At 34.2% G+C, this 24,520-nt stretch overlaps 6 protein-coding genes and 1 pseudogene across 12 annotated transcripts; 5 read left to right on the forward strand and 2 right to left on the reverse strand.

Annotated features, from left to right (window-relative positions):
• Positions 1 to 638: 638 nt before the first annotated feature.
• Positions 639 to 1,196, reverse strand: LOC111297974 (germin-like protein subfamily 1 member 13 pseudogene; annotated as a pseudogene).
• Positions 1,197 to 3,040: 1,844 nt separating this feature from the next.
• LOC111296598 (germin-like protein subfamily 1 member 13) lies at positions 3,041 to 4,810 on the forward strand. The gene is made up of 2 exons (XM_022890990.2): positions 3,041 to 3,208; positions 3,487 to 4,810. Exons 1-2 carry the CDS (start codon positions 3,085 to 3,087, stop codon positions 4,035 to 4,037), a joined length of 675 nt encoding a protein of 224 aa, XP_022746725.2. The 5' UTR covers positions 3,041 to 3,084; the 3' UTR covers positions 4,038 to 4,810.
• Positions 4,811 to 5,757: 947 nt separating this feature from the next.
• On the forward strand, positions 5,758 to 6,897 carry LOC111296358 (germin-like protein subfamily 1 member 13). Its single transcript, XM_022890621.2, has 2 exons — positions 5,758 to 5,919; positions 6,200 to 6,897. Exons 1-2 carry the CDS (start codon positions 5,796 to 5,798, stop codon positions 6,748 to 6,750), a joined length of 675 nt encoding a protein of 224 aa, XP_022746356.2. The 5' UTR covers positions 5,758 to 5,795; the 3' UTR covers positions 6,751 to 6,897.
• A 206-nt stretch (positions 6,898 to 7,103) lies between these two features.
• LOC111296359 (uncharacterized) lies at positions 7,104 to 8,491 on the forward strand. The gene is made up of 3 exons (XM_089741593.1): positions 7,104 to 7,725; positions 7,906 to 8,004; positions 8,187 to 8,491. The coding sequence occupies exons 1-3, from the start codon at positions 7,192 to 7,194 to the stop codon at positions 8,325 to 8,327; spliced, it is 774 nt and encodes a 257-aa protein (XP_089597719.1). The 5' UTR covers positions 7,104 to 7,191; the 3' UTR covers positions 8,328 to 8,491.
• Positions 8,492 to 11,370: 2,879 nt separating this feature from the next.
• On the forward strand, positions 11,371 to 16,113 carry LOC111296559 (U11/U12 small nuclear ribonucleoprotein). 5 transcript variants are annotated; one of them, XR_002690968.2, is made up of 6 exons: positions 11,371 to 12,753; positions 13,051 to 13,165; positions 13,557 to 13,664; positions 14,063 to 14,859; positions 15,322 to 15,388; positions 15,912 to 16,113. XR_002690968.2 is itself a non-coding variant. In XM_022890926.2 (4 exons), the coding sequence occupies exons 1-4, from the start codon at positions 11,444 to 11,446 to the stop codon at positions 14,771 to 14,773; spliced, it is 2,244 nt and encodes a 747-aa protein (XP_022746661.1). In that variant the 5' UTR covers positions 11,371 to 11,443; the 3' UTR covers positions 14,774 to 15,517. The 5 variants fall into 5 exon arrangements, 1 of the variants encoding a protein (XP_022746661.1); XR_002690967.2 differs by lacking the exon at positions 15,322 to 15,388; XR_002690969.2 differs by lacking the exon at positions 15,912 to 16,113 and having other exon boundaries at positions 14,963 to 15,517.
• On the forward strand, positions 14,725 to 19,691 carry LOC111296443 (U-box domain-containing protein 9-like). Of its 2 annotated transcripts, none has more exons than XM_089768973.1 (2): positions 14,725 to 14,859; positions 18,454 to 19,691. In XM_089768973.1, exons 1-2 carry the CDS (start codon positions 14,824 to 14,826, stop codon positions 19,537 to 19,539), a joined length of 1,122 nt encoding a protein of 373 aa, XP_089625099.1. In that variant the 5' UTR covers positions 14,725 to 14,823; the 3' UTR covers positions 19,540 to 19,691. The 2 variants fall into 2 exon arrangements, with proteins under 2 accessions (XP_089625099.1, XP_022746481.2); XM_022890746.2 differs by lacking the exon at positions 14,725 to 14,859 and adding an exon at positions 16,256 to 17,540.
• Positions 19,692 to 22,147: 2,456 nt separating this feature from the next.
• LOC111296513 (anaphase-promoting complex subunit 13-like) lies at positions 22,148 to 24,147 on the reverse strand. Of its 2 annotated transcripts, none has more exons than XM_022890863.2 (4): positions 23,989 to 24,147; positions 23,506 to 23,608; positions 22,720 to 22,773; positions 22,148 to 22,465 (listed from the first exon to the last, which is right to left on the reverse strand). In XM_022890863.2, exons 2-4 carry the CDS (start codon positions 23,579 to 23,581, stop codon positions 22,404 to 22,406), a joined length of 192 nt encoding a protein of 63 aa, XP_022746598.1. In that variant the 5' UTR covers positions 23,582 to 23,608; positions 23,989 to 24,147; the 3' UTR covers positions 22,148 to 22,403. The 2 variants fall into 2 exon arrangements, with proteins under 2 accessions (XP_022746598.1, XP_089625100.1); XM_089768974.1 differs by having other exon boundaries at positions 23,905 to 24,142.
• Between the last annotated feature and the right edge of the window lie 373 nt (positions 24,148 to 24,520).

The following is a 24,520-nucleotide window of genomic DNA, read 5'->3' on the forward strand; positions in this document are numbered from 1 at the left end:
TCTTCAACCACTAACACACTAACAGAAACTGTTTCTACTGTTTTCTTCTTTAAATGGGTTTATTTATTTTCTTGATACATGATTGATTCTTGGAACTGTTGGTCTAGTGGATGTTGTAGAATTCCAATTGTGCTAACAACGTTCTCAATACTCCACTATCTCATATTTCTCTTTTGGCTTTTTAAAATTAACAATTTTAAAATTAATTCATAAATTTCATTAACGGGTCAACGTTATTTTCATCATCTAGTTATAATTCAGATTATATTGGCTAATCTATCACCATATTCATCACTTAGTTACTATATTTGCCTTTTCAAATCATCTTTCTCAAACTTCTTTTATCTTTCTTTCATTTCTTTTTTATCATTGTCATCCTAGGTTTCTCTTTAAAGGATTGCAAGAATATTTTATGAATATTATCATTCATTCATTATCTTTTCAATTCATAACAAATATAATATAATCAAATATTTCCTCAATTTATTCTGAGGGTGCAAAACTAAGAGAAGTCAAGGTAAATTAAAGAAAAGGGTAATCAACAAGAACGACTATGATAAAAAACAAATCGCAAAACCACCAGAATTTTAGCATTAAACCATAACAAATTATAGCATCAATTCAAGTACGATGAAAAATGGTCTCCTTAATTGTTAGCCCACCAGAATTTTCACTGAAGATTTCTCACCACATTCTTGTCCAATTGGAAGAAGGCCTTGACAAGAACATCAGGATTAATGGGTGGGTTTGATCCAAACACAGCATTTGCTATTGTAATGACACCAGGGCTTTGGCTGCTCAAAGCAGCAAAAGCAACAGCATTGGTTTTCCCCACATTGAACTGGAAGTGAATGAGACCAACAAGGAAAACAAACACATCTCCAGGGTATAGGATTTTGGTGATGAGACGATTATCCGGGTTTGATGTAACAAAGCCAACGTAGAGTGTGCCCTCCATTAATCCTGATGTTCTTGAGTGAGAGGAAACCATTAGGTACGTAGTCAATTCGAGCCAACGAGTTGCCAAGAGTGTTGAGTCCTAATATTTGGGCCACATTGTGTTTCTAGGGATGTTATAGCCCTGAAAAGAAGGAAGTCTTCTGCTTTGGCCAGCTTTGGGTTAACAAACACTGCATACATGAAGGGAAAACAATGTGTTATTTTCACTTATAGATTGTTTCAGATAGTTTTGCAGCCTGAAAATTTTCTTTCTTGCAGAGTTGCTTTATTATTATTTTTTTAAGCGGCAAAGGATTTCTGGACTTGCCAATACATCATCTTCTTGAAATGGTCCAAGTCGGTTTCTCTATGTCCATTTTAACGAATTCATGGGAAAAATCTCCCAGGATCAAACCCATGCAACAAAGAAAGAAATACACTTTCTTTGCCACTTTAGCCAACCATCCGTTGGTAAAGAGTTGCTTTATTTTAGGCATATATTTGAAGCACAAGTTTAAGAATAACAGAGAAAAATAGAACATACCTCTATCCCATGTCATTGATAGTTACACAGAAGTCCTGGAGAGGGCCAGGATCAGATGCATAGGCAAATGAGGAAGCCAGAGCCAAGAGAGAAAATTCTAGGAGGAAATGAGCACCTTTCATTGTGATAATGTAATTTCTAGCTTAAATTCTTCCAAGTTTGATTGCTTCGGGAGAGAATGAGAAATTTTTGCTGGAGATAGCATGCCCATTTATAATGTAGTCATTTCCGTTATAAATTATGTCTTTTATAGTACTTAAGACAACTTGGGCCATTCGTTGACTTTAGCACAAATCCAAGGTTTCTATGGCTGCGGGCACTCCATACAAATAAAATATGTTTGGCATTTGGCAGTGTTTAAACATAAGATGCTAGCAACTGGGCAGGTTCCGAGTGCCGCTTCTCATTCAAATATAAAATTTTGCATATTTTACAGTCGTTCTTTCGTTAGCTTGCTGGAATGGCTTTATAATCAAGTTGGAAATCATGGCCTTCATGTTTGACTTGATCAAGTTAACATTTTTCAGACATGCAATTAAGAGTATGAACATATACACAGCTAAACTTTAGTGTACAGGCTCTATTATCTTTCTGATTCTTGCTGCCAATAATAATGACAGTATTGGTGCTTGAAATTTGTTTGTGATTATAATCTGATCAGGGCTAACAAGTTTCTTAGTTAAATGTTAAAGAGACTTTTGGGTTTATCTTTCATTTTCATTTTGTAGTAATTAATACTTTTTTACACTTGAAATTGTCAGAATTTAAATTATATATCTGGAATTAAGAGTTCAATAATCTACTAACAGGTCATGCGGTTCACTGAAACCTTTAATATGTTTTTTTTCTTCATTTTATTATTCTTGTTCATTTTTTTAATTATAAGAACCATTGCAAGGAATTGTTGCTGCAGGCCGGCTAATTGACCATTCCTTGAAATAAATTCATTAATTTCAGATGGATAGCATGCCTAATTAAGAAGTAGTCGTACAAGAAAAGCCTTAGAACGAAGCAACACTTATCTTTGGATAGATTATATTATCTTATTTGACACAGTTCAACGTGAACACTCAAAACACAACTTTTGTGAATTTATCCATGCCTGATTAGGAAGTGTTCAGAGATTGACTAATTAATTAGGCAAATAATAAATTCCTTTGAACAGATCACCAGATTCATGTAAATACAGATTCATGTATAAATAAAAATTCCAGGTTCTTCTCAGATTCCCATATGAACTATGTGATTGGGAGGTGAAGGCCAATAGAGTAGTTAAATAAACAAAAAAAATAAACATTTGGTATGTACAAATTGACCAATTCCATTGCAAAATGTACTGATGTAAGCATGGGAAGATTGAATTCAAAGAAGCTGAAGGATGATTCGTCCATGTTTTTTTTAAACAGTAATCACTGCAGACTTGGTAATATCTTTCATCTGTTAATAATTTTTCAAAAAAAGGAAGAATTAAAGAATGAAATGAATAGACCTGTTCGGTGACTGCTATCTATAAATAGGCATGCCTTCAAGCCAGATATTCTCACCCCTCACCAAGCAACAAAACTTACAAGAATTTATATCAAGACAGCCTCTTTACAACAATGAAGGGTTTTCATTTCCTTGTAGCATTTGCCCTGTTGGCTCTGGCTTCCACACTTGCCTCTGCCTCTGACCCAGGCCCTCTTCAGGACTTCTGTGTAGCAATTAATGATACCAGAACTGGTGGTATGTTCTTTAATTCTGCTTCTGTTTTCTTTGGAATGTATTCATGTCAACACCTAAACTGAAGACGTTTAGCACAAAAAATTATTTGAGAAACGTTGTCTCATTTTTTGTATGGGATGGTTGGTATCAAAGTAGTAATTTTTTATTAAACCCGTGCTAAGCTCGGTTGGTTTATGCATCTAACATAACTGAAGTTTGAATTTCAAAACTCACAACCTATTTCCCTGTGGCCTCCTAGTACAAAAAAAGTTGCAATATTTTTCTTTCCTTTTGTGCAGTTTTTGTTAATGGCAAGTTCTGCAAGGACCCAAAACTTGCCAAACCAGAAGACTTCTTCATTTCGGGGCTCAACGTTCCAGGAAACACATCAAATCAACTAGGATCAAAAGTCACTCTAATCAATGTTGACAAAATACCAGGACTCAACACACTTGGCATATCTCTTGCCCGAGTAGACTATGCACCCTATGGCCTAAATCCACCTCACACTCACCCTCGTGCGACGGAAATCCTAACTGTTGTGGAGGGCATACTCTACGTTGGCTTCATTACATCCAACCCGGATAACCGTTTCATCACCAAAGTCCTATACCCTGGAGATGTCTTCGTTTTCCCAGTAGGTCTCATTCACTTCCAGTTCAACATAGGGAACACCAATGCTGTTGCCTTTTCTGGTCTGAGCAGCCAAAACCCAGGGATTATCACCATTGGAAAAGCAGTCTTTGGCTCAGAACCTGCCATCAATCCTGATGTTCTCGTTAAGGCCTTCCGGCTGGACAAAAATATCGTTAACCAACTTCAGTCCCGGTTGTGGCCGTTAAACAACTAGAGGACTATTTCTACACCCATGAAATTTATGTAGTAAATTGTTATGGATATTGTTTGATTTGTTTCTCTCATTGAATTTATTATAATTCTTGGATTGGAATATAAAATAAAGAGGTTGCTCATGCAAACCTATCTGTATTTTAATTTGATCATAGAATAATATGGAGTATTGAAATTTTTTTGTATTTTGGACCCACCCCTTCTTCACTTAGGAAAATGAAATTGGTTTTTTTTCCTTCTTGAGGTTATTGGAATTTGACATGGCATTCCCTCATTGGCTTGTCAGTTACAACAACCGTCACACAATCAAGATTCAAGAATCATCCGTACACCTCAAAGTCTCTATATAAACCCTTAACAGGTTCTCCTTCATTTCGAACAAGAAACACAACCTCTCGGATATAGATTGAACAACTTGAAGCATCGAAAAGGCAGAATCAATGGGTGAAAATGAAATGAACCAAGAATCAGACTTCGAAGTTCCAAACCAAGAAGAAGATGATCTTCAACTCCAGGAATCTATAAACCACTCCCTTCTGTACCTTGACAGCTTCAAGAACAAGCACCAAAACCGCCATCGGTGCACCCCCTGTGCCCGCAATGTCACCGCCATCGGTGCACCAAAACCAAGAATCATGGCCTTCATGTTTGACTTGATCAAGTTAACATTTTTCAGACATGCAATTAAGAGTATGAACATATACACAGCTAAACTTTAGTGTACAGGCTCTATTATCTTTCTGATTCTTGCTGCCAATAATAATGACAGTATTGGTGCTTGAAATTTGTTTGTGATTATAATCTGATCATGGCTAACAAGTTTCTTAGTTAAAATGTTAAAGAGACTTTTGGGTTTATCTTTCATTTTCATTTTGTAGTAATTAATACTTTTTTACACTTGAAATTGTCAGAATTTAAATTATATATCTGGAATTAAGAGTTCAATAATCTACTAACAGGTCATGCGGTCCACTGAAACCTTTAATATGTTTTTTTTTTCATTTTATTATTCTTGTTCACTTTTTTAATTGTAAGAACCATTGCAAGGATTTGTTGCTGCAGGCCGGTTAATTGACCATTCCTTGAAATAATTCATTAATTTCAGATGGATAGCATGCCTAATTAAGAAGTAGTCGTGCAAGAAAAGCCTTAGAACGAATCAAGACTTGTGGTTTTGTATCTTTGGATAGATTATATTATCTTATTTGACACAGTTCAACGTGAACACTCAAAACACATCTTTTGTGAATTTATCCATGTCTGATTAAGAAGTGTTCGGAGATTGACTAATTAATTAGACAAATAATAAATTCCTTTGAACAGATCACCAGATTCATGTAAATACAGATTCATGCATAAATAAAAATTCCAGGTACTTCTCAGATTCCCTTATGAACTATGTGATTGGGAGGTGAAGGCCAATAGAGTAGTTAAATAAACAAAAAAAAGAAACATTTGGTATGTACAAATTGACCAATTCCATTGCAAAATGTACTGATGTAAGCATGGGAAGATTGAATTCAAAGAAGCTGAAGGATGATTCGTCCATGTTTTTTTAAACAGTAATCACTGCAGACTTGGTAAAATCTTTCATCTGTTAATAATTCTTTCAAAAAAAGGAAGAATTAAAGAATGAAATGAATAGACCTGTTCGGTGACTGCTATCTATAAATAGGCATGCCTTCAAGCCAGATATTCTCACCCCTCACCAAGCAACAAAACTTCCAAGAATTTATATCAAGACAGCCTCTTTACAACAATGAAAGGTTTTCATTTCCTTTTAGCAGTTGCCCTGTTGGCTCTGGCTTCCACACTTGCCTCTGCCTCTGACCCAGGCCCTCTTCAGGACTTCTGTGTAGCAATTAATGATACCAGAACTGGTGGTATGTTCTATAATTCTTCTTCTTTTTTATTTGGAATGTATTCATCTCAACACCTAAATTGAAGACATTTAGCACAAAAAATTATTTGAGAAACGTTGTCTCATTTTTTGCATCGGAAGGTAGGTATCAAAGTAGTAATTTTTTTATTAAACCCGAGCTAAGTTCGGTTGGTTTATGCATCTAACATTACCTGAAGTTTGAATTTCAAAACTCACAACCTATTTCCCTGTGGCCTGCTAGTACAAAAAAAGTTGTAATATTTTTCTTTCCTTTTGTGCAGTTTTTGTTAATGGCAAGTTCTGCAAGGACCCAAAGCTTGCCAAACCAGAAGACTTCTTCATTTCGGGGCTCAACGTTCCAGGAAACACATCAAATCAACTAGGATCAAAAGTCACTCTAATCAATGTTGACAAAATACCAGGACTCAACACACTTGGCATATCTCTTGCCCGAGTAGACTATGCACCCTATGGCCTAAACCCACCTCACACTCACCCTCGTGCCACGGAAATCTTAACTGTTGTGGAGGGCACACTCTACGTTGGCTTCGTTACATCCAACCCGGATAACCGTTTCATCACCAAAGTCCTATACCCCGGCGATGTCTTCGTTTTCCCAGTCGGTCTCATTCACTTCCAGTTCAACATAGGGAACACCAATGCTGTTGCCTTTTCTGGTCTGAGCAGCCAAAACCCGGGGATTATCACCATTGGAAAAGCAGTCTTTGGCTCAGAACCTGCCATCAATCCTGATGTTCTCGTTAAGGCCTTCCGGCTGGACAAAAACATCGTTAACCAACTTCAGTCCCGGTTGTGGCCGTTAAACAACTAGAGGACTATTTCTACACCCATGAAATTTATGTAGTAAATTTTTATGGATATTGTTTGATTTGTTTCTTTCATTGAAATTTATTATAATTCTTGGATTGGAATATAAAATAAAGAGGTTGCTCATGTAAACCTATCTGTATTTTAATTTGATCATAGAATAATATGGAGTATTGAAATTTTTTTGTATTTTGGACCCACCACTTCTTCACGTAGGAAAATGAAATCGTTTTTTTTATCCTTCTTGAGGTTATTGGAATTTGACATGGCATTCCCCCATTGGCTTGTCAGTTACAACAACCATCACACAATCAAGATTCAAGAATCATCCGTACACCTCAAAGTCTCTATATAAACCCTTAACAGGTTCTCCTGCATTTCTAGCAAGAAACACGACCTCTCGGATATAGATTGAAAAACTGGAAGCATCGAAAAGGCAGAATCAATGGGTGAAAATGAAATGAACCAAGAATCAGACTTCGAAGTTCCAAACCAAGAAGAAGATGATCTTCAACTCCAGGAATCTATAAACTTCTCCCTTCTCCACCTTGACAGCTTGAAGAACAACCACCAAAACCGCCATCGGTGCACCACTTGTGCCCGCAATGTCACCGCTTCCAACCCAATGAAACGTCGTTCTCCTGAACCAATCTCGGAACCCAAGTCCAAAAAGCCTTTACTTGACAACCACCACAACTCTCTCTCTGGCTTTTCGAAGCTCCCTCTTCCACAGCTTGACCGCTCTGCTTATGACCCTTATAGCCCTCCAAAAGCTAACCTTTCAGAGAATGCAAAGGCGTTGGAAGATACCCCATTGTCAAAAGGAAGTGCTTCTTGTTTTGCATTGCCTCCAAAGGCCCCTGCTTTAAGCAGTTCAAGATCTGATCCCATTATTTTATCTCCTGTTAACTCCTCAAAGTCTTCAAGCTCCAACGAGATGGGGATGGAATTGATCAAGGAAGAGAGTCCCAGTGCCAAGGTTGGTTTTTTCTTTCATTTGAAACTGCTTCTTCTGTTTTCTCTTTTAATGGGTTTATTTATTTTCTTCGTCCATGATTGATTCTTGGAACTGTTGAGTCTAGTGTAATTTTAACACTGCTTGAACTTACCCTCCGAAAGGAAAAGAATCTTAAGGATTTGTCATGTATGTTAATAGCAGAGATTGATGAGAATGAGGCAGCGGATGAAAGAGATGGGACAATGGTGGGATGAGGCTATGCGAGAAGTTGAAGATGTGTGCACCACTGAGGCAATAAAGGTTTGCTTTCCTAATTTCTTAGGATCATGCATACCAATTGCTGTTTGATTGCCAAGAAAATGGTCCAAAGAAATAGAACTTTTGATTCTTGTATTTATTCTGAAACAAATTGAGATATTGGTTTTTATCAATTTAGTTTGCATTTGGTGAGTGGTGTTGACATGTCAAATTTGTTGCTACAGAGTAATGGAGAGATGGACTGTGAAGAAGCAGTGAGAGTGGAGAAAATTGGGGAATGTTTGGACCTTCATTTCAAGTGCCCTTGTGGGAAAGGCTATAAAATTCTTCTGTCTGGAAAGAACTGCTATTACAAGCTCATCTAAATTTGGTTTACCATTGGCTTCAAAAAGTTCTTACCATCAATGATTGAGTACTCATCAATCACCATATTTCCACTTCAATTCTTCTGTTAGGATTTTTCTTCCGGCACCTGCCCTAGTTAGAGTAATAGTAGCTTTTAGATGGCATTCATTGAGATGAAGTGATACATACCTGGGCATCAATCCTGCAAAAGTTAGTTTTGGTGAATTTTCATTCATCTGAGAACAAAAAGGAATATTTTAGCGAATCCTAAGCAATAATTTTGGGATTTAAGTCAATATATGAACATCAACACTGGAATGGTTCACAAACTTTTCCTTTTTTTCTTTTTTTAAATTTTATTCTTTATTTTTTTTTATAAGAAAAAAATTTGTATATCATACTTGACAATTTAAAATCAATAATTTTAGATCGTACATTTAAAATGATTCTAATAAAAAATTATCATTCGAATTTGAACTCAAAATCTTTACATTAAGAAAAATGATTCCTACCAATTAAACCAACCTTTAGTTGGTTTCTATATGTTTCATTCCTTATGAATTGAACAGTTTTGCAGGACAACCCACCTTGCAATTCTTTAACTCAACTTGTTCAATAGAAATTTAGGTTCCATTTGGTTTTTGATAAAATGTTTTTTGTTTTTATTTTTTATTTTTTAGAAAATAGCTTTTATTTTCTATATCTTGTTTTTCAAAAAATGTACTTAGTAAATCAAAATAAAATTTATTTTCTAAAATATAAAAATAAGAAAATAAATAAAATATTCAATAATATTATTATTAATATCATTTAATTATAAATATAATATATATTTATTAATTAATGACATTAAAAAGTGTTTAAATATGATAACTTATAAAACATAAAGAAAAAAGTAATATATTTCTCTTGTTTTCATAATTGAAAACATTTTTTTTTGCTTTCATATTTCAACTCATTTTTATTTTTGTTTTCTAAAAATTTATTTTTATTTTCAATTACCAAACATATTTTTATTCATATTTTTATTTTCTTGAAAAATAAAAATAAAAAATAATTTTATTTTCTGAAATCAAACATTACGTAATCTATTGATACCTAAATAGGCTAATGCGATCACATGGCAGGAGTCAATTAAGGTATAGTAGGTTTGGCCTTGACTGGAGTTGAGTTTCCTTATAATTTAAAACCCAATGCAATTGTCATTTTTAATTGAGAAAAATGAAATTTAATAAAAAGCATGAAATGTTATATTGTTAGACTATTGAATTTTTAATTAGAATAATCATCATTAAATTAAAAAAATGATGAAAAATATAACATTAGTCAATATTATCATTAATAATAATTACACATTTTATTTTTTATAGAATAAATACATACTTAACTAACACTTAACAGTCATGTTACTATTAGTTAATTGGTTAAAATTTGGATTTCATAAGGTGGCCTTGGTTGTTATGTTAAAGACTTCAATTTCAAGTAGTAACAATTTTTTTCATCTAAAATAAAAAATATTTATACTTTATTTTTATCCGAAGCTTTTCGATATCTGATAATTACATTGAATCTGATTAATTTAAAATTTAATTGAATCGAATCTCATAAGAGGACAAGTTCTCTCAATATCTATCTTTTTTATTCACAAAAATCAAAATCAAAATTGAAACTTTATTCAAGGAATTAAATTTCTTAATTACTCGGACCAACAGTCGTCAATAATATCTATCCATTATAGTTCTTTGTTCCTATTACTAGGGGTGTAATTGAGCCGAGTCAAGCCGATACAGTGAGAAGTTCGAGCTTGAGCTCGATTCACAACTCGGAATTCGATACTCAGCTCGAACTCGATCGAATTTTATTTTTCAAGCTCGAATTCGATTCGTGATCGAATTCGAGCTACTCGAACTCACTCAATTAAGCTCGATTAATATGTAAAAATAAGCTCGATTTGTATACTCGATAAGAATTCGATTATTTATACTCGAACTCGAACTTAGATTCGAAATATTTTATTAATTAAAATAATAAAAATATATTTAAATATAAAAGCTCGATTAGGCTCGCGAGCTACTCAAATCGGATATAAGAATACTCGAATTCGGCTCAATCGATAAGTCGAATTACTCGAGCTCAAGCTTGACTCGATAATAATCGAATTCAAATTTTCTTCGAATCGAATCTGAGTAGCTTGCGGGTACTAATGTATCATTTACACCCTTACCTATTACTTAAACATCAAAACTTATTCACTCAAACCATTATTCAACTTTTTACTTAACTAAAAAGATCATTCATTCTAGTATATTACAAGCATTCTAATATACAGTTATTTTTAAAAGTTTTATGAAATAAGTTTAAAATTTAAATTTTAATGTTTATAATTTATTTGATTATTTTTAAATTATAATATTTTTTGTACCTAAAAAATAATAAAACAAGCAAATTTACATGTATTTCAAAAGTAACCAAACTAATAAGTTTTGCTAGCACACTCTTTACAATTTTTAATTTGAAAAGTAAAAAGCAAATAAAATAACGTAAATAAAGTCTAATTTAACATTATTATCGTGGATAAAAAAGGTAAAGTTTACAAAAAAAGGACATTTGAAAAGTATAATAAAAATTTATTTTAGAAAATTTAGATTTAAGATTTTTGAGTATTTGGTATTGCTATTAAAATTTATTGTGAAAAATTAAAATATCTAAAAAAAAATGAGATTGAAAAATAAAAAATAAATTATTTTTGTTAAAATAAATAATTGAGTGAATATATAATTATTTAATCCTTTAAATCATAAATTTTAAAGTGCAAATGTACCTCTCAATTAATTTTTACAATTGGTTTACTTTTAACTAAAAAGAATTTTTAACATAAATTATAATATGTTTAGCAGTGCTTTTGTGTTCAAAAATTACATTTTTAAAAAATTTATCTTGATGTATAAAATAAATAACCCTCTAAATGAAAGTAAAATTAATTTTGCAAAGTAAGTAATTTTAATTTAAAAAAAAAAAAGCAAGAAAAAAATTATTTTATATTCAAAAGACGGAAAAAGAAAGAGAGCTAAGCTTAAAGGGCCAAGGGGCCTGCACTTTCTGTCAGTGCTCCACTGTTCCTGCAAATCCAAACGCCATGAATCCTTGTTCAAATCAACCCTCTTTCCCTTCCCAAAACCCTAACCCTAATTTCCCAATTCCCTCCCTCCCACAAAACACTAACCCTAATTGCCCTTGCTCTCTCTCCACAACTCTATCGTCTCTCACCTCCCTCCTCTCTCTCTCCCGCCAAACCCTAAATTCCCATTCTACCCTCACCGAATCCCTAAATTCCAACCTTGTCTCTTGTCCTTTCAACCCCAATCATCTCCTCCCCCCAGAATCCCTCTTCTCCCATTCCCTCCACTGCCCTTCCACTCAAAGTCTCAATCTTGACCTCCCAAATTACCGAAATACCCTCAAAACCCCTTCAAATTTACATTCCCAGGACACCCTTTTCGAGGATAAACAATGCTCTGAACTTTGCCTTTCTTTAGATGATTACTTTTCTGATTTTGGGTCTAATTTCTTTTACAAGGATTGTCCTGGTGTTGTTAATTTGCTTGATGTTGATAACTACAAAAAAACGTTTACTTTACCGGGTTTTTTATCCGTTGAATGCGTTAATTTTGAGGGCTTTAAGGAGGGAGAGAGTAAGGCTAGTGAAAAGAAGGGTTTAGGGGTTTTAGCTTCGGGCTTATGGGAAACTAGGAGGGAAGTTGAGAGGTGGGTTGATTACCCTGCGTCGTATTCGTTTAATGTTGTTTGCGGGATTTTGGGGTGGAAAATGGTGAAAAGAAGTGATTTCAGGAAATGGGTGGTTTCTAATTCGCCGTGGTATGGTATTGTGATTGATGAGTATATGGGAGATCATATAGTTTTGCTGGTTAGGTTGTGTTTGAAAGCTGTTGTGAGGGAAGCGATTGGCTTGGTGGAAGTAGGGATGGAATATGGAGAAGCTGAGGAGAAAGGTTCGGATGTGAATTTGGAGATGAGAATGTTTGAATGTCCTGTTTTGCTTCAAGTTTTAATATGGTTAGGTTCTCAGCTTTCTGTTTTGTATGGTGAAGTTAATGGGAAGTTCTTTGTGATTAATATGATCAAACAATGTATATTAGAGGGTGCGTCACGGTTGTTGTTGTTTCCATCTGAAGAAAAGGTGACTGTTTCACTCAAGTTGGGACAAGAATCACAGAGTTTGGATGCTAATGGTGTTAAGGAAATTAAACATGAGGAGCCAATTGAGCAAAGTAATGAACCAGTTGAAACTGTCGATGAAACTATTGGTGTTGGGGTGATATTTGTATCCCAGGTGGCGGCAGCAGTTGCGGCATTGCATGAACGGTGTTTCCTTGAAGAAAAAATAAAGCGTTTACGGTTTTCCCAACCACTTTCAAGATATGAGCGGTTAGTTACCATTTTCAGTTCCTTGACTTCGAATAGTCTGCCAAATATTGATTTTAAAAAGTTTCTTATAACCCCTGCTATTCTCTTTTCTTCACTTTTTCATTTTCCTGTTTTATTTGTGGTTTATTTTTCTTTATTATTATTTTTTTTACGGCAATGAAATCTGTGAATTTGATATTTCCATTAAACTAAAATATATATTCAGTTAATAACAAACGCGTCATTGCCTGAGAGTTGCTACATTAATTTGGCATAATAGATACTGACATGACTAATAGAGGTCTCTTTAATTTGTAGGATGCTTGAGCATGCTTATGTTTCAGAGAGAGCTGATGCAGAGAGGAAGAAACTTCCTAACTATAGACCTATAATTGACCATGATGGGCTTCCTCGGCAGGCATCATCTAATGAGGTACAACTTCATTTGTATGCCAAATGTTTTAAGCTGCATTTTTCTTTAGAATTTGAAGCTATGCTCTATAAAACTGGTTATTTAGATTACCTGTGATACACAAGACTGAGAGCTGCAATACAAGTTTAGATTACCTGGCCGGCTACCAGGATTTTGGTCCTTGGAATCGAAATGTTATGTCAACCTATTGTCACAAAGTGTTTTGTTAAACTTGCATTGACATAAAAAATTTTCTCTCGAGATGGATAAATTTTTGGAAGTTATGACCATAAAGAGCTGAAGTAGTTTGACTTGGAGCATATACTGCATCATATTTTTCACTAGTGTGTTATTTGCTATCTTTCTCTTGATACTACTTTATTCCTCACAATTCTTTCTCTGTTTATACAAGGGCACAAGTAGGACTAAAACAAGAGAGGAGATATTGGCTGAAGAAAGAGACTACAAAAGACGAAGAATGTCATATCGTGGGAAGAAATTGAAGCGGACAACATTACAGGTGTGAATGTCTTCTTTTAAAGTGTGATTGCCTTATTGGATTGTGCTCTCTTGTTTGTTATATTATATCTGCTAACTGATATTTCCTCTGTAAATGCTGATTTCTTTTTATTTCTTACTTTTTTCAAAGAAAGAAACTTTCACCCAGGTTAGACCATGAGAAGCCTCAATGCCTGCTAATAGACTGGAGAAATTTCCATTTTATTATATCTTAGTCATTCTTCCTGTTATGAAATTCCAAAATGTTTCCCCAAATTATATACCTTGGTAAAGAAGGCTATTTTTTAGGAGTCAATACTAACAAGGAATTTAAATTAGGTAAAAATAGATTTAGTTAATTTGCAAGTTTTTTCACTTTTTAAATGGTGCTTTAAGTTATTTTAATATATTTTTTCATAGGTTATGAGGGATATTATAGAGGAATACACTGAGGAAATAAAAAAAGCTGGGGGCATTGGTTGCTTTGTCAAAGGAACAGAAGAGGAAGGGTTCCTACTATCTGATTCACCAGTTACTTATGACCATGCTGTGGATGCTGATGAGCATAGAAAAGGTACTAGCAACATTTCTGAATCAGCCAGAGGTAGCCCAAACCATCAAAAGAGAAGATCACACTATGACCAGCATACTAGATCTACAAATTTTGAGGATTCCTCACAAAATGATTTTGAGCAGTCGAGATGGTTTGAACACCATGATCTTGAAGATGCAAGGAGAAGCATTAATAAAGAGAAACACAGAGAAGAGTATCATTCTGGAATCTCAAAAAGACACAGAAGTCATGGGCTGTCAGATGACAGAAGAAGTCGTAGAAGAGAACGAGATGATGCTGAATCCACTAGAGCCATGCGCTATGAGAGTGGAAGACGATCTAACATTTCTAAATATAAGGATCACAAATCATCTTATTCTGTTTCTAATTCTTCAGATGACTTTCGTTTAAGAAGGGATGACCAGAAGTTGGACATTAGAGACAGAAATCGGAGGAGCTCTTATGAGAATCAGACGTCAGGCTCCAGGGCACAAAATGGATTTGATGATAGATATAATCCTTCAGAATCTGATGACATGTTTGAAGATGATGTTGGGAAGTATGTCAGACCAGAATGACATCATGGATGTGCCAGTAGATATTCTGCAAATGAACTATATCCTTATTAATGTGGAAAATCACAAGTAGGTTCCATTTTTTTGGGGTGAGTTATCAGCTATCATCCTTAGATTTAAATTTGGTGGTTTTATTTAAGTATGAAGTTTTGTTTTTGACATGGTTTACTTTAATAACTTTGCACTTTGCAGTAAGAAGTCATCAGGCTTCTGCGTTATCTCAATCTGTATCCTCCTTTGTATCCTTTATTGTATCTATACATACATACATACATATATATATATATATATTCTGTTTTAGCTGCTGGTACTTTTTGATTTTGACTAATTTTTATAGGTTGCTATGTTTTTAACTAAAGATTGTGTATCAATTTTTGTAAAAAAATCTTACTATGGTGAGACATCAATATGGGGAAAAAAAATACTGAGAAGAATTTTTTTTAAGTATTAAGTTGTGTCAATCTGCTGACTGTATGCGTACCTAGTTTTAAGGTGAAGATACTGATATGAATTAGATCTTTCTTCTAGCTCTCATCTGTGTTTATTAGCAGGTTAATGAAACTTAATATATTCTATATTCTTGTCAAATTTGCTTTTTGTACTTTCAGGATGTTGCAGGTAACATATTATACGTAGCCACTTCAGGTTGCAAGCGATGTTGCTATGCTATGAATTTATTTTATGCACTTTATGCGATTGAGATCATTATTTTCTGTTGTTTTATGGTTGAAACTTATTAAAATGTCAGAAATCTTTATTTTCTGTTGTTTTATGGTTGAAACTTGCTAAAATGTCAAATAGAAAGCGTGCATATGTGAAATATTACCAAAAGGATAAGATGGCAAATCCTTTGGCTAATGGAGAAATACATGAAGTCTCTATCTTGTACATTAATTGAAGATTTTACAGGTTTGATATGGTATCTTATAGCCTCAAAACTACCCTTGCCAAAATTCAGGCAAGCACTCCCATGTCATCTTCATTGTTGTCGTCATTGTCGTGTTGTCGCTGCTGTCCTCGTTGCCATTGCCACATTAATGTTGATGTTCATGAATGTTCTTGCTGTCTTTGGAGTGTATTTGTTTTGTTAGGGATGCATTGTTGATTTCAATTTACTTACAACTCATGTTCTTACTTGTAGATGGCAAGGGATGACTTTTGTCAACAAGTTTGATCAGCCCCATAATGCAGGTTTAGCTAGGGAAAAGGGTATGGAATTTGATAGGGAAATTGAATAGAGTTACAACCCTTTTTCCCTCAAACAGATGAAAAACTATCTGTATCATTATTTGGATTAAATTTTTAAAAAAATTAATTATAAAACGTATCTTTCGATGCAGTGATATCTTTCGATGTGGTAGGAATTTTTTAGTCCAGCTTTCAAATGAATCCTTTAAAAACAAACTTAGATTGGAAGGAAGAAGGAATGCCATCCAATGTCAAAGTTGATGATTATAGTAGAAAGAATTGATCATCTTTAAAATGCAACAAGATATATATATCTCTACATTTTTCTTCCATTGTGGATACTATGGGTTGGTGTCATTATCAACAATTTCCAAACCAAAGACTCACAATCTTTGACCAAAGTTGTCAAATCAATTTGAGCTTGCGTCAAATCATGAGGGCTAAATTCCAGAAATCTAACAACTCCATTTATTTTTTTTGTGTTTGAGCTCAATGAATGATGCAAGATCAAATTTTTTATCTAACAATTTTTTTTTTTCTAATCCTTTTTTAACCAATAATCAATATTCTTAAATATTTCCATTTTCTTAATGCATTCTTTGGGTTTGTCTTGAATTTAACTTTGTATGATTACCCAAGTAGTAACCGTATGTTTTTTTTGTTCTAAAAAAAAAACATTGATTGTGAAAAATATAGTTATCTACATCAATCAAATCAAACCTTTTTTCTAAAATGATTTAAACGTAATGATTACATTTCCTCCAAAATTCAACACCTCTCCCTTTCCAACAAGAACTTATGACATGCAATATTAGTGATACAAGCATAATATAGAAACATAGGTTTCTCTTGACAGATGACAGATAGTTGCATTGCAACAGATAATTTGTCAGCCAATCAACTTTCACTGTGACCTATATTCCGTACTTAACCTGGTAATTGAATCATCTCTCTTTGGTTGACATCATCAGCAGATGAATTGTTGAAAAGTGTATTTACAGCACAAAACTTTGCCTTTTCTCATAAAATTCTCTTTTTTTTTTTTTCCAATTTTCAATCTTTTTCTTTTCTGTCCGCCCAATCAGAATCCCTCTTTTATTTTCTTTATTGGGTGTTAGCAATATTGTTCCTTTTTTCTTTCCAAGAAACAAGACCCTGTTTTCTTCAATAGCCAAAACAGGGGGAAATGCAGAGCAAATTAGAAAGAATAAATAAGAAAATCCATTGAATCAACACAATTCAAACTCTTTTCTCATCATTGGGTAGTAAATCTTGTTCCTTTTTACTCCCAAAGAACATCTTTTTTTTTTCTTCAATGGCTGAAAAAGAGGAGTCAGCAGTAGCAGAGGGAGAAACAGAGTTAAAGAAAGAACTGCAAAGGGTGGTGAAGATGATTCTTGAAGAAGATGATTATGGAATTGAGATAACAATTGAAGCTATAAGAATCTTGTCTCGTTTAGCAGAAGTGAAGCTGAAGAAACATGTTGGTCTTGGAATGGATGATACTGGTTTGCCTGAGAAATTCAAGTGTCCTCTTTCAGGCGAAATCATGGGTGATCCCGTTGTCTTGGGTTCAGGCCAGGTTAGACTTTAAAGCTTCAATTTTTTTTACTTTCTAGTTTTCTTGTCTATTAGTAATCCATTCTTTTTATGCTTTTTTATTTTCTTTTATCATTTATTGATTCTTTCATTGAATGCTTTTGCAATAGTCTCTTTTTTTTGCTGGGGGGGGGGGGGGGGGGGGGGAGTGCTATGGAAGATTCAAAAGAATTGTTGCTTTATAGAAACAATTCCAGTTTGGGGTATCAGTTACTATGAAAATTTTAAAAATCTGTTCTTCATTGAGGAATTATTTATAGATTACAAGTTGCATATAAAGCCAAATTCAATTTTTGTTTTTGATGTGATTTATCCTTGTAGTTGGTCCTTGTTTTGATTCCATGCATGGGGAAACAACTGGCAAAGGTTCCAGTTGATTAAGATTGACCTTTAAAATAGAGTTATTTTATTACAATGGAAGTACATTGTTTGATCTTGTTCATGCCAATATCTTTTGTGTCTGTACATGTGATTTGTTTCTCTTTTTTGGACTTGATTTATTTGAAAGATATCCCAAAACAAATTTGCCAACCTGACAGGTTCAAAATCCAAGATTTTCAAATTAAGTTGAAAATCAATCTGGTGAGTGGCAATAGGTAGAACAACTCAAAAAGAAGCTGTTTCTAAGCTGGTTAGATATCAATAGGTAGACGGAGATTACTCTCAGTCATATTGTAACGTTACTTGATCTGCTAATGGCACAGTGTGTTCCAAGAGCCCAGATCTTCAACATTTTTTACCTCTTTGGCATAAATTTCCGGCTCTCATTTTAGTAAATAGTGATCTGAGCCTAAATATTTGCAAGTTCTTTATGATTACATATTTTTACCTTCTTTCTGGGGATTTTTTTTTTTCTTCTTAATCATCTGCATTGACGGTCTCTTATTGATTTTCAGACTTATGATAGGCCACGCATTCTGAAGTGGTTGAATGAAGGTAACCAAACATGCCCTTTGTCCAAACAAGTTCTCTCCCACACCATCCTTACTCCTAACTGCTTGGTGCGAGAACTGATTTCACACTGGTGCAAAGAACGTGGCGTTGCACTACCAAAGGTTTATCAGGATATCGATGGAGATATGATTACTGAGGTAGACCGAAGTTACTTAAACTCGTTGCTGGAAAAGATGTCTTCTTCCCTTTCTGATCAGAAGGAAGCTGCAAAAGAGCTTCGGAGACTAACAAAGACAAGTCCATCATATCGGGAAGTTTTTTGCGAGTTTACTAATGCCATCTCTAGATTGCTCAGTCCACTATCGGAATCAGAAAGCAAGATTGAGTCAGATCCTGATCTCCAGGAGGATTTGATCACAACAGTTTTAAACCTTTCAATTCATGGCGACAATAAGAAACTAGTTGCCGAAAATCCTGTTGTCATCCCTCTGCTTATTGAATCCATGAACTTTGGAACCATTGAAACAAGAAGAAATGCTGCAGCTGCTCTCTTCACATTATCAGCACTTGATTCAAACAAGTTCATCATTGGAAATTCTGGTGCTCTTCTGCCACTACTCGAACTCTTACGAATAGGGCATCCATTGGCAGTGAAGGATGCTGCCTCAGCAATATTCAACCTATGTATTGTATCTGAGAATAAAGCAAAGTTTACTGAAATAGGGGCAGTGAAGGTGATCCTGCAGAAGATCAAGGATGGTATACTTGTTGATGAGCTGTTGGGAATTCTTGCACTGCTATCTACACATCATAATGCTATTGATGAACTCGGGGATCTAGACACTCTGCACTTCTTGCTTCAGAACATAAGAGATAGCAGTTCTGAACGTACCAAGGAGAATTGTGTCGCAATCCTGTACAATGTGTGTTCAAACAATCTGACTTTGCTGATGGTGATCAGGAGAGAAGAAATTGAAAAGCATGCACTAGCTGAACTTGCGGATACAGGAACAACAAGGGCCAGAAGGAAGGCCAGTGGCATCATTGGGAAAATACATAAAGCTTTTCCAACTACAAATACAGATTGAGGAAATAAACCCAAAGGGAAGTCATTTTTGTACATGCTCTTTTTTCTTCTGACATTACACACACAAATGCAAGCTCAGTTACCCATGTAAAAACTAGACATGTCTATACAAATTTTCATAATATACTCGTATCAGGCAAGTTTTGGTCCAAATGAGGCTCATAGATGAACAAACGATATTGAAAAATTTATCATCAGTGGAAGTTGTACATTTTGGCATATCTGCTTCGCTACAAATTCTTTTCCCCCTCACATTTCCTGACATAATCCAATCTATACCAACAATATAGCATGCTTTGAGTTCTAATACTGACTTCATACTTGCTTTGGTTATCCAATTAGCATTATAATATCCAGTATCATCACCAATGGAAGAAAAGGAGAAGGTTGGCCCTTGTGAAAGAGTCTAATTCGGGTTAGTTGATGGAATTGTAGGGTCTTCATTATTCCTGTCAACACCAACCATTTTGAGTGTCGGCACCTTATTACTAAATGTTTTAGTACACTGTTCTTGGAAGTGGCTTACCTTTACCATAATCTCTATAAGATATTAACAAAATTAATTTCAGATGTCGGCTATAAATTTATATATCTTCAGAAATGATAAAGAAAATGAAAATGTTCCAATTGATGTTGAATCCACAGTATACATAATGTGCAGGCTTGCAATTCCATCATCTGAATTTTTTTCCCTCTAATTTTACTATTCCACCTCCAGCTATGGAATTAGCTTTTACAGGCACAGGTTACTAATTTTTATATTATTGTTTTTAATCAGAGCTTTTACATGAGCAAGAATTTCTTGCTTGTGGTGTTAGGTACGTGTAAATGTCACTCAGATCAAAAAGTTCTTCCTTTATTATAAATTGTTTGTCGGTGATAATTAGTTAGTTTTTCACAGCTGTGAATGACTGTCTTTAGTACATTTGACAAGCTATTCTAGTTCCTTAAAAATTCAATTCATTCTTGCATTCATTCTATCAGTATCATTCCTGGTTGTAAACTACTAGCTTCCTTCAGCAGCCTTCCATGTTCATTTGTCCAACTCAAATTGACCCTGACTTCTTAATAGGAAAATCAGATATCTGACCTAGTGATAATGGTTTTTTTTTGTTCTTTCTTGGGTATAATTTTAAAGAAACTGTCTTTTTCGATAGTTTCTGTGATGACTTGCCAGCAAGCAACTTTGTATTTCTGGTCTATCTTGCTCTAATTCTTCATTTTTCTTGAATATGATGGATATAAATATGGAAGAACTCAAAAAATAAAAATCAACTCACCATGCTATACGTGTATTCGTATCCAACACTCACTTCTAATGCCAGGTAACATGCTTTCTGCATGTATCTTACATTAACTTTGTAAGTTTCCATAGAAAATGACTGCAGGCGAACATCCAAAGAATCCAATAGGAAAGCTAATTTGTTCTAGAGAGGGATAAAGACATTCTTAGGCTGGACTGTAATGAAATTACACGAATGTGATAGACTATAAAATGACAACCACTGCTTGCTAGAAGACATGTTCAGTTTATAAACAATAAAGAAGCAATTTATAAACTAAATATGAATGTGTCGATCACTAGTCGGGTTGTTAGGTTGAAGCATGGATGTTTAGTAAGGAATCAAATTGTTGTTGTGATTTAAGACAAGGCGAGCAGATAGCAAAGGATGTCAATTTCATGTGCATGGGATGTAGTTGGAGTGTTGTCCAGACATTGTCTAAGAATATTTTTGTGTTTTGCTTTGTTGAGTGATCCTTGAAAAGCATGGGAGCTATTCTTTGAATTTGACAAGCAATACTAAAAGGATGTTCTAAGTTGAATCCGAATATAATTTAATTAATTCATGCAATCATTCTTAAAATGTAACATCCAATCAATTTAAGATTCAAATCTCAACACCTACAACCTCTTCTCCTATTCTTCAACCACGACTTTATATATATATATATATAAAGATTGATCCAAGTTTCCAAGATTATGAAAATGGTTTAGACCTTTATTCCCCGCTTAAAGGTTGCTTTTCATGTGATAATGAAAGCCCAAAATGTATGCAGTTATGCCCCCTAAATGGACTTGCATAAAGCATCATTTGGGATTTGTTTCCAACACTTTCTCTAAAAAGCAGAAGCCCTGAAATGGGTTCTTTCTCCCTATTTATTTCTCTCTTATGTCTAGGAAGCCAGCAAAGTTGTGACTTGAGACATTTACCAAAATGGCTAGAAATACAGTCAAACATGAGAAAAGGCTGCCTTGCTTTCACCCTTGTAAACAGAGTTTGTTGCAGCAGCAACTGCAAAACTCAATTTTTTCTACTTCCAATATCAAGCCAATCCAGAAAGATTGATAATCATGGCTCTGAATGGTAGTAGCTAAATCATTAGCTCATGACGGAAACAATAGCAGATTCCTCATATGATAACTCAAATAATTCTCTGGAGCTATCTCCATTTCCTGACAAAAACCAAAATTTTCACTCCAACCAAAGATGGATCAAGGAAGCTCTAAGAGCCTTGAATGTCAAACTGCCGTATGGATTTATGCCTTAATTATTATTGCTTTATACCACAGCATGAACTCACTTCAACTGATTTATGCAGAAGCTAGGTTGAGTCTGCAACCTCCACCAATTTAAGGAAACCTTGTCATTTTGAGGTATGTTGAAATCTATAATCAACATTGGTTAACATCCAAAAGCCTAAACCAATTATTGAAATCTACAATGTGCAAACTTCTTACACAATCCAATGGTATCTCGGTTCTACAACATATTAACACACACACACACACACACACACAGAGCATTAAGTCTTGAAGTAAAATTTTCATATGAAGGTACCAAGCACTGCCAGCATCCAAGACCCTCATTGAGTATTTAATTCAAGATCATGCCAGGTGTTTCCATCCACTTGTTGAGTCTCCTGATCTGAAAATTTAGCAAATTTGAAAAGAAAAAGACAGAGTAAATAAATGAAATCCGTTACAAAACAATATATGCATTGACAACAGAAACATGCTATATTTAACTACAAGTTTGACATATATTGACACATATATTCCGGTATGTTCACAGCCATAAACAGGAAAGAGACATGAGTATCAACACAGTGAATGATACATGCATTTTCATAATGCTATTGCTCAAAAAGAAAATGCATAATCCAATATTGATAAACATACTTGAGTCTTCAGTATCATCAGTTCGAGCAACCATTACAGGTGGCAGTGAAATATCTGCATTAGTTAGCAACAAGGCAAACAAATCAGCTACAAAGGAACTATAGAAGGAATGAAAATCAAATAGGATCATCTTTCCAAGCCCCCAAACAGAATCAAGCAACATGCAATTGACAGGTATTCATGCTTTCCACAGAAAGTAAAAGAGAGAAGCAGAAAGTTGCTCAATGATAGGCCCAATTGTGATTCACCTCGTCCAAATACTCCACTACAATGGAACCATTGTGGTGCAACAAGCAAAAACCTTTTTACACAGGGGAAAGCATGGGCGAGCATGGTAATTCTATAACCAATGTTGAATTACCATACAATATAATCTCTGAATTTTATTATACAAGCTAGCAGAATTCTGCTATGATACAACCTCACTTTACAAGATCCGCATACAACTAGTTTACAGCCTATTCAAGCACTTCTACATTAAGTCTCCAATCTTCACGAAGCTTCCTAATGACAGCATCACCGTACAATATAATCTCCCCATGTAAAACATTTGCATAAAAATTTGCAGCCCAATTTTAACATACCAACACCAAAACTTCACATGATACAAATTTACCAGCTTTTGTAAGCAATGTTAAACTATGATATTATGCAAATTCAAAACCCCATTTTTTTTAACATAATGAATACTAAAACAACATATGACCTATACCTATGTTCCGGTTCAATAAGTGATGTTAAACATTTATACATGAATTCATATGCGGGTTTTGACATAATCAATACCATCATCAGGCAGAGTATCTCTCATCCATTCCTCATCAACAATATCTATAAGTATACCAAGGCTCAGTTCTGCCATCTTTTGCTCTTCAATTCAGTAATTAGCCTTCAAAAAATGCAAGAATATAACAACCCAGAAGTTAAAAAGATTGGCATTTTAAAGTATTAATACTAAACACTTTTCCAAAAGAATAAAAAACAACAAGTCACATATGCAGGATTCATTTGCTTTGAATTATCAAACCCAGATTGGAAACAAAGCCTTATTCAACAAATTTTTTTCCTTTTTTTCCTTTAACAAAAAGGGAAAAAAATTCGGCCGATTTGGACTTGTTCATTTAGCACTGAATTTGGTTAAAGACATTTTATCGAGCACATCAAAGACAAGCGAGGGGCACTTACAAGCGAGAAGCCTGAAATCCAAGGCAATTGAAATTGAAATTGAAATTGAAACTGAAATTGAAGGTAAACGGCAGGAAAAGGCACCTGGTCAACTAGCGAACGATGATGAAACTTTAGTAATTTTGGCTTTTTCACCGGATGGTTGCGGTTTGAACTTAAAAAAGTTAGAACCGATTCCCTTATTAAGCGGGCAGACCATTTTTTGTTCGCTTTTTTTTTTTTTTTAATATTCAAAATCAGAACCGGAGAAAACTTTGGTTTAGACTAGAGTTAGACTTGAACGCAGCCCAAATTTTATATATTTATTAATTTAATTTAAACATATATTTATTAATTAAATACGAGATAAGAATTAATCACAAAATTTTACAAAATTAAAAGTATTTTTAGCCAAAATCAAACAAAATCAAAATAAAATTTAAAAATTGAAGTTTAGCGACTTAATTAACTTTAAATTTTAATGATTTTAAATTAATTTTTAAAATATATGGTTCGAGATATTAGAATGAATCGGTTTTAAAAAGGAAAAATTGGAGAATAGTGTAAGGATGTTCAGAGAAAATGAGATTTAAAGATTATGAATATAATGAATAAAAATTAATTTTTAATTTTTAAA

The sequence above is a fragment of the Durio zibethinus genome, chromosome 12 (assembly GCF_047325235.1).
Source record: "Durio zibethinus cultivar Kanyao isolate XHJ-2024 chromosome 12, ASM4732523v1, whole genome shotgun sequence".
In the NCBI taxonomy this organism is placed as follows: domain Eukaryota; kingdom Viridiplantae; phylum Streptophyta; class Magnoliopsida; order Malvales; family Malvaceae; genus Durio; species Durio zibethinus.

Bases quoted from the DNA above. Each gene is read 5' to 3' on its own strand.
- LOC111296598 (XM_022890990.2), top strand. From the start codon at position 3,085: ATGAAGGGTTTTCATTTCCTTGTAGCATTTGCCCTGTTGGCTCTGGCT. The intron at 3,209-3,486 runs GTATGTTCTTTA...CCTTTTGTGCAG, and splicing joins TAATGATACCAGAACTGGTG to TTTTTGTTAATGGCAAGTTC.
- LOC111296513 (XM_022890863.2), bottom strand. From the start codon at position 23,581: ATGGCAGAACTGAGCCTTGGTATACTTATAGATATTGTTGATGAGGAA. The intron at 22,774-23,505 runs GTATTGATTATG...TAACTAATGCAG, and splicing joins AGATACTCTGCCTGATGATG to ATATTTCACTGCCACCTGTA. The intron at 22,466-22,719 runs GTATGTTTATCA...CTAAATTTTCAG, and splicing joins TGATGATACTGAAGACTCAA to ATCAGGAGACTCAACAAGTG.
- LOC111296359 (XM_089741593.1), top strand. From the start codon at position 7,192: ATGGGTGAAAATGAAATGAACCAAGAATCAGACTTCGAAGTTCCAAAC. The intron at 7,726-7,905 runs GTTGGTTTTTTC...TGTTAATAGCAG, and splicing joins AAGAGAGTCCCAGTGCCAAG to AGATTGATGAGAATGAGGCA. The intron at 8,005-8,186 runs GTTTGCTTTCCT...TTGTTGCTACAG, and splicing joins GCACCACTGAGGCAATAAAG to AGTAATGGAGAGATGGACTG.
- LOC111296358 (XM_022890621.2), top strand. From the start codon at position 5,796: ATGAAAGGTTTTCATTTCCTTTTAGCAGTTGCCCTGTTGGCTCTGGCT. The intron at 5,920-6,199 runs GTATGTTCTATA...CCTTTTGTGCAG, and splicing joins TAATGATACCAGAACTGGTG to TTTTTGTTAATGGCAAGTTC.
- LOC111296443 (XM_022890746.2), top strand. From the start codon at position 17,274: ATGGCTGAAAAAGAGGAGTCAGCAGTAGCAGAGGGAGAAACAGAGTTA. The intron at 17,541-18,453 runs GTTAGACTTTAA...ATTGATTTTCAG, and splicing joins TTGTCTTGGGTTCAGGCCAG to ACTTATGATAGGCCACGCAT.
- LOC111296559 (XM_022890926.2), top strand. From the start codon at position 11,444: ATGAATCCTTGTTCAAATCAACCCTCTTTCCCTTCCCAAAACCCTAAC. The intron at 12,754-13,050 runs GTTAGTTACCAT...TTTAATTTGTAG, and splicing joins CCACTTTCAAGATATGAGCG to GATGCTTGAGCATGCTTATG. The intron at 13,166-13,556 runs GTACAACTTCAT...TGTTTATACAAG, and splicing joins GGCAGGCATCATCTAATGAG to GGCACAAGTAGGACTAAAAC.